The sequence below is a fragment of the Zingiber officinale genome, chromosome 9A, assembly GCF_018446385.1.
Source record: "Zingiber officinale cultivar Zhangliang chromosome 9A, Zo_v1.1, whole genome shotgun sequence".
NCBI lineage: Eukaryota > Viridiplantae > Streptophyta > Magnoliopsida > Zingiberales > Zingiberaceae > Zingiber > Zingiber officinale.
In genome coordinates, this window is record NC_056002.1 from 27,087,859 (window position 1) to 27,094,909 (window position 7,051).

The window sequence follows — 7,051 nt, forward strand, 5'->3', positions numbered from 1 at the left end:
AAAGCGAACGAGTCAGAAGGGCAAAATAAGTATCGATATGTGGTTTGAGTGTTTTCAAAGTTGACAATGCGATTTGAAACTTAAATTAAGTGGTTTAGTAATTTGTCAAAAAAAAAAAAAAAAATTTCTTAGAACTCGTTCTCTTTTAATTTAAATTCGCCAAGAGTCTTCTACCTTCCAGGTCTCCACCAGATAGATATTCAGTCCTTGGTATACATCAAACTTTGAAAATTTACTCCATATCATCCTTCCTTCCTTTGATCATCCTTGGGCGGTATACCTTGCTTGACAGGGCGAAGGGCACATTTTCCTTTTCCTCATCTGCTATACCTTTCCTCGTAGCGGTGCCTGCGGAACGAATCAAATAAAAGGAAAAGATGAAGACACGACGACAAGGAACTCTCATTCCATTCCCCATGCGCGTATTATTTAAAGGCGATCGATCCCCACGCAGACGGCGGCCGTGCTGCGGATCAGCTCAGCCATGAAAGCGCTTCTCTGCCTTCGGGCTGCCGTGCCCACCGTGATTTGTGCTTCCAAAGCAAACACCGGCACCGGCTTCGGCTTGCTCGGCCGCTGCCTCAGTCTCAGCTTTCCCCGATCGACCGGCCCCTTCATCCGGTCGGCGCCATTGTGCAGCTGCTCCGTGAAACCGCCGACTCCTACTACGCCAACTCCAGCCTCGGAGGACCCCGACAGCGATCAGGATGGGCAGGAAAGGGATGTAGAGATCGCACAGGGGACCAGCTTGTGGATGGAGCCATGGGAGGTGTTGCTTGATCATATCTTTGGTCCGCCAGACAAGCTAGTGGTCCAATTGTTGGATCCCGTTAAAGAACTGGTATTTTTTGAAACCTCTTTTCTCCTCCCTTTTTCAGATTTCAGAAAACTAAGTAGAAACACCGTCCATTTAAGAAAATTGGTAGCTTTGGTGGTAAGATTCACATTGGCGCACACAATATAATCTTATATTTTCGGTAAAAGAGGATCCTCTATATTATCTGTAAAATACATGATTTTCTTTTTGAATGCAGAACCAAAACTCTAGGGCTTGAACTAGCGTTCTCTGTTTTGCCTTTTTCATATTTGGATATTGACTTCTTTTCTAGAAATGAGAATTTAGAAGAAAAAAAAGAAGATGGCATAACAATTTGAGTTTCTCCTTTCGACCTAGTATTTTGTAGTGAGGGAGAAACTCTATTGCACCTACATCTCCTATGTCAATCAAGTGTAACTCTCGCTTCGGTATCTCCTTTAGATGGTTGAAGTTCATCTTTAGCCCAGACAATTTAGCAATGAGGGGAAAACTCCATTGCACTTGCATCCTCCTTACAAACTCCACCCATGCCAAATAAACTCTATCATGACTGGTCCAAGCCCAGATAAAGAAGGAGGATTGTGTTAGTTTGCCGGCTAAAACATAGGCAAATGCTATGTATAGATTCATCAAAGTTGCATCCTCACCGTATATTTTGGGAGATGGACAACATATGTATATAAGTTTCTCACCTTCTTCGGCCCACCAGTCTTTGCCATCTTCCATGTCCAAATATTTGGTCTAGAAGATTCCATGATAGCCTCCTTGAATGAAAGGTTTAAGACTTTCTCTTTGTCATGTTTTCTTCTATTTGACCTTCTTGACATCCACCACCATAGAAGATTTTGCTCATCTTAAAAGGCCTATGCATTATTGATGAAGATAAGAACTTGGAAAGCTTGCGTAAGTTCTAAAAGAGGAATGCAACCCCCGAGGCTATGATGCAGTGAAAGGACGCCCAATTATCACCTAGACACTCACAGTTCGATTCCCAGTTATAGCACATTTGTAGGGATCTTTCCTTCAAATGGGGCGTGCAACCAAGGGATGTTGGGTTTTTGAGCTGCCTACAACGAGCGCTTCCCGATTTACCCTAGCGACCGGTGGAAAATTTTCATAGGGTCGGACAAGTCACCCCAGGTTGGATGTTAGTTGACCTAGTTAATCATTTTTTTAAAAAGAGGAATGCAAAATGAAAAAGATGAAAAAATTGTTGATCATTGAATAAGAATTAAGACATAGGAAAGAACACAATGTGATTTTATTCTTTTAAAAACTTAGGTAACAATTACAATATTGAAATATTTTAATAGTATATTAATCACTCTCATTCTTCTACATGGAGAGATAAATTTGTTATTTAGTCTTTCCTTATAAGTTATACATCTTCTCAAGCAATTAATTGAAAAGTAACGGGAACAAAAATAAGATCTACACATGGTATTCATTGACTTATAAAAAGTTTATGGTAGAGTCCTAAGAGAAATTATATGGAGAATTCTAGAAAAGAGAGGTGTTAGCATAACATATATTGAACTAATTAAGGATATGCATGAGGATGTAATAACTAGAGTGAAGACTTCAGGCGGATTAATTGAAGCATTTCTAATAAAGATAGAGTTACATCAAGGATCATCTCTATGCCCTTATCCTTATCTTTTTACACTAATTATAAACGAACTGAACACATTTAAGACATATTGTCATGGTGCATGTTGTTTGCAAATGTTATCATTTTGGTAGATGAGACACATGAAGGAGTAAATACTAAACTAGAATTTTAGCGGAAAATACTAAAAGTGAAAGGTAAAGACATAATATATAAAATTTAAGTTTAGCAATATTAGACGTAATGAAATACTTGTTAAGATAGGAGATGACAAGTTGTCTAGAACTAAGAGCTTTAAGTATTTAGGATCATTTTTGCAAAAGGGATTGATAGAGATGTCTTACATAGGATACAAATAGGATGGTGGAAATGGAGTAAAATGTCAAGTGTTTTATGTGATCATAAAATACCTCTAAAACTTAAAAGAGAAGTTTTACAAAATGACGATTAGATCTGCTATGTTATATGACACTATATGTTGGGTTATGACTCAAGCACATGAGCAGAAGATGAGAGTTATAAAGATGAGAATGTTAAGGTGGATGTGTGGATACATGAGGATGAACATAATAAGAAATGAGAGCATTAGAGAGAGGCGTAGTTGTATTGAGAGAAAACTTCGAGAGACACGTTTAAGATGGTACGAATATATATTTCGACGACTAATAAATGCTCCAATTAGACGATGTGAAACTATGATAAATATGCACATCAACGAGGAAAAGAAAAATTAAAAAAGACTTAGTTAATAACAATAAAATAAGATAAAATTTCTTCAAGTATAGATGATGATATGGTAGGGGATAGAGTCCAATGACTAGAAGGATCCATATAGCCGACTCCACCTAGTGAGATAAGACTTGGTTGTTGTTGTAGTCTTTCCTTGTGGACACAGGAGCTTGACAAATCAATAATAAAATTCTTCATGACAATAAATTTGGTACATAAAAAATGATACAAAATACCAAAAGATTTATGATTTTTTTTGCCAATAATATTATATGAGACTAATAGCCAAAAATTTAGCATTAGTTGTATCATACACGAGGATTTGTCAATCCATCCTTACTCACCGCATGTGATATGTTTATCATTTATATAAATAATCATAATGAATATCAGTTATAGAAAATATATATCACATATTGCATTGTCATATTTCTATTTTATCTATTTCAATTGTACAAATTAACTAAGATATATTTCAATTTTGCACAAGTAACTCACACTCTGCTTATCTCTAGCTGCAGGGTTTAGTAATCGGGAACACAGAGTACAATGCCTTATTAGCTCTAGTCCAAGTATACTTCAATCTGGTAACTACATACACTCATGCACTTCTTAATTGACTTTGTCATTTTGGTACAAAATCACATAAAATAATACAACATTGATTTTTTTTTATTGAAAACAATTAGATACAGACATAAAATTATTAAAGTTTTACTTAATTTGATGAACTAGCTGATTCATATATGTTTTCTTATTTGTAACATGTTGTCACTTTCAGATCTAGTTTTTGCAATTTGTATTCCAAAACATGTTAGATTTGGATTTCTTGTAATCTTATTTCCAATGTTTCTACATTTAATTTATATAATTTCCATAGCACAAGATTGTCATATTAGAGGTATAGTAATAATAAATGCATATGATATAATAAAAACTTGACTATTGGGCTCATAATTTTACATATAATAATATATTTTTTTAGTTAGGTTGAAGTGTTATGGTCTAGGACTTAAGAGGCCAAACAAGAAACTTTGCATCAGCTATATTTTGACCAAATGCACTCTCCTTTGAACCAACTGACTCTTTGTCTTAATCCACTTCATGAACAAAAACCAAACAATTAAACTTTTTTTTTTGGAGAAAAAGAGTTCCACAAGGTAGCTAATGATTGAGTTTTCTACTCCAATCTCGGTCAGTGCATGATAGACTGACTTGACGCTGAATTTACCTTTTGGGTTCTGCATCCACCATATTTCATCAGCCATGTTCCCTAAAGCAATGAGAGTGCTTCTCATCGTATTGTTTAACACCTCCATTTCATTTCTGAATGCTTGAATTTGTGTTTCTGATCGTCCAATGCCCATGCCAATTTGTCGAAAGTTGAGTTCAGACAGCCTAATTTTTTTTGTTAATACATACTTTGAATAGTTGTGTGTCTCATTGCACTAATGGGAAGGATGACCAATTGTCCAGCCATCCGTGTGCTCTACTGCCATCCTTGGGTTTGACATAGATGCTCCTTGTCATGAAGTCTGAGCGTAGGACAAGTTGTTGTTCGTCTGAACCCTTGAATAGTGCCAGTGCTTGATTTATGGGATTTGGATGATCTTTGGCCAACCTAATTTATAATTTCCCGTTGATCATTTTCAACCACCATGTTCTAAGTTGAGGCTAATTTTGATTTCTTCGGTTAATAATTCCCAATCCTCCATAGTGCATTGGCCTGATACATCTGTGCCAAGCCACTAGATGACATTCAGGTGATGGCCCATCTGTGCCCTTTCCACAGGAAAGCTCCTTGACTTGGGAAGGAAATACACACTGGCTTGGTATGTGTAGTGTAAGCCTACCACCTTTGGTGAAAAACCTCTTTTTCCATGCTTTTAGCCACTCGGTGACTTTGTCGATTTAAGCTCTCCAAAAAATCTAGTCTGGGTTTTTGATGCCAAGCTGGTACCCAAAGTAACTAATAGGTAGCTTGGTTTCTTTGCAGCCTAGAATTAGTGACAGCACTTGAAGAGCTTTTTAAACATTGTTCACAATATATGTTAAAGAGCTTTTACTATAGTTGATTTTCACCCCACTGAAGAGATTAAAGCATGTAAGAATGATCTTTAGACTCCTTATGAATCATTAGCATACTGCAGTGAAATTGGAAGATTGTTTTTTCCTAATCTGAGTGCACTCATACACAACTCAGAATTCCATTTCTGTAGCTCCATGTGAGAATTTTACGAAGAAGATCTGAAAATTGTGGAAATGAAAGGGAGATAATGGATCACGTTGTCTCAAGCCCTTTTATTTCTGATCCAAGGTGCAGAAACTCCATTTACGAGGACTGTGAATTGTAGTTGCAGTTTCTTCGATCTGCTTGATCCACCCCCGTGGAAACTCATGTAGCTCAAGAATTAGATCAATGCTTCCTAGTTCGCATTGTCAAATGCTTTTTCATAATTCTGTCTTAATCATCTGTGCAAGCATAGCACCACTTCAACATCTCAGTGGTTGCTACAAAGCAATATTTGCCACCTTTGTTGTTTTTCATGAAAAATCGATACTCACTTATCATTGAGCTGATGTAAGCTTTGCAGCCTTTTGCACTCTAGGACCTAGTTTAATGCTAGTGGTTTCAAGAGCAATTAGCTTGAAATCGCTAGTTAGTTGGGCTTTTTAAGGGATCAAGGTGATACAAACTACCTTCATAGAAACTCTGAAATAATTATCATACATCTCGTCTGATGATGACCCAACTACTGCATAGGAACTCAGACTTCGTGTAATCCTATATTCTCTTGACTATTTGAAAAAAAGGGTTTTGATCTTATGACAAAAGACATTCATTGTTCTTAAGACAATTAATAGCTCCAGTGTCCAGATACTCATGGTCCATAAGTTCCATGCAGAAAGACTATGAGAATGCTAAAATTATCCATGACATGATTCGGAATGCCAAACAACATAGTGAAATGGACTCGAGGCCGCATCTTCTTGAGGTCAGTTTTTCTTCATGATGATGAGATTTCATTAGTTTACTTGCGACATTACTGATGCCAAGCTCAACTGTACATATATAACTTATGTGAATCATGTGCCTTTGTTACCATGGTATCCAGGCTATTCTTAACTTGACATTGGCAGTGGAGAAGTTGCAACAAAGAAAAATTACAGAGAATGGTGCCAGGGAGTTGATTGAGAATGCCAAAGAATCGTGGGGACGTTACAAGGAATTGAAGGAGGAGGGCTTCGGACTTCAAGCACCACCAGAGGCGGAGGATTGAATAGGACATAGATCTTTCTATGCCTTTTGTTCCACAATTGGCGGTCATAATCTTGCATGGTCAAGCATAATTCTGCCTCACCCGAACTCAAATCATGTTTCTTCTTCTTCTTCTTATCTTGTTCTGTCAATTGCGTACTGAAAGATAGGCGGGTCGCTATGCAAATGAGAGTTTTATTAAAGCTAAAGACACATTGAATACAATTTCAGAATGTGTTAACTTGGTCAATAGTTTAATCGCATCAACGCATAAGCAAGCATGATAAGGATGTAGATGGAGAGACAGATAAATAGTTTGATGACCAATTTGGAATGACTTAGTCAATATTTTAATGACATTCCTAGGAGAAGTTGAGTTTTTATTGTGAGCTTGTTGTGTTGAGGGTGGGCTGGTGGCTCGAGTGGTTGGATAGGAGGCTTAGTAATGTCCTCATAACTTTAATATCATTGGAAAAATATTGGAGAAAGATGACTCTTCTTTGGTGAGTTTGTTGTGTCAGTAGCAAGTCGTCGCATCAGTGATTCGAGTGGGCGTCATGGATCGAGGGCACAACAATGTCATCGCAAGGTTGTCTTAGGTCAAGATAAGAATTTGATTCCTTTTTAAGATGATATT

The 7,051-nt window shown here is 37.1% G+C and overlaps 1 protein-coding gene across 2 annotated transcripts; it reads left to right on the top strand.

Moving 5' to 3' along the window:
• Window positions 1-325: 325 nt before the first annotated feature.
• On the top strand, window positions 326-6,664 carry LOC122018757. 2 transcript variants are annotated; one of them, XM_042576171.1, is made up of 4 exons: window positions 326-841; window positions 3,677-3,742; window positions 6,062-6,151; window positions 6,272-6,664. In XM_042576171.1, the coding sequence occupies exons 1-4, from the start codon at window positions 485-487 to the stop codon at window positions 6,434-6,436; spliced, it is 678 nt and encodes a 225-aa protein (XP_042432105.1). In that variant the 5' UTR covers window positions 326-484; the 3' UTR covers window positions 6,437-6,664. The 2 variants fall into 2 exon arrangements, with proteins under 2 accessions (XP_042432105.1, XP_042432104.1); XM_042576170.1 differs by having other exon boundaries at window positions 335-841; window positions 3,671-3,742.
• Window positions 6,665-7,051: the final 387 nt, after the last annotated feature.

Coding starts and splice junctions, on each gene's coding strand:
- LOC122018757 (XM_042576170.1), top strand. CDS start 485: ATGAAAGCGCTTCTCTGCCTTCGGGCTGCCGTGCCCACCGTGATTTGT. Junction 842..3,670: donor TGGATCCCGTTAAAGAACTG/GTATTTTTTGAA, acceptor GCTTATCTCTAG/CTGCAGGGTTTAGTAATCGG. Junction 6,152..6,271: donor CGAGGCCGCATCTTCTTGAG/GTCAGTTTTTCT, acceptor CATGGTATCCAG/GCTATTCTTAACTTGACATT.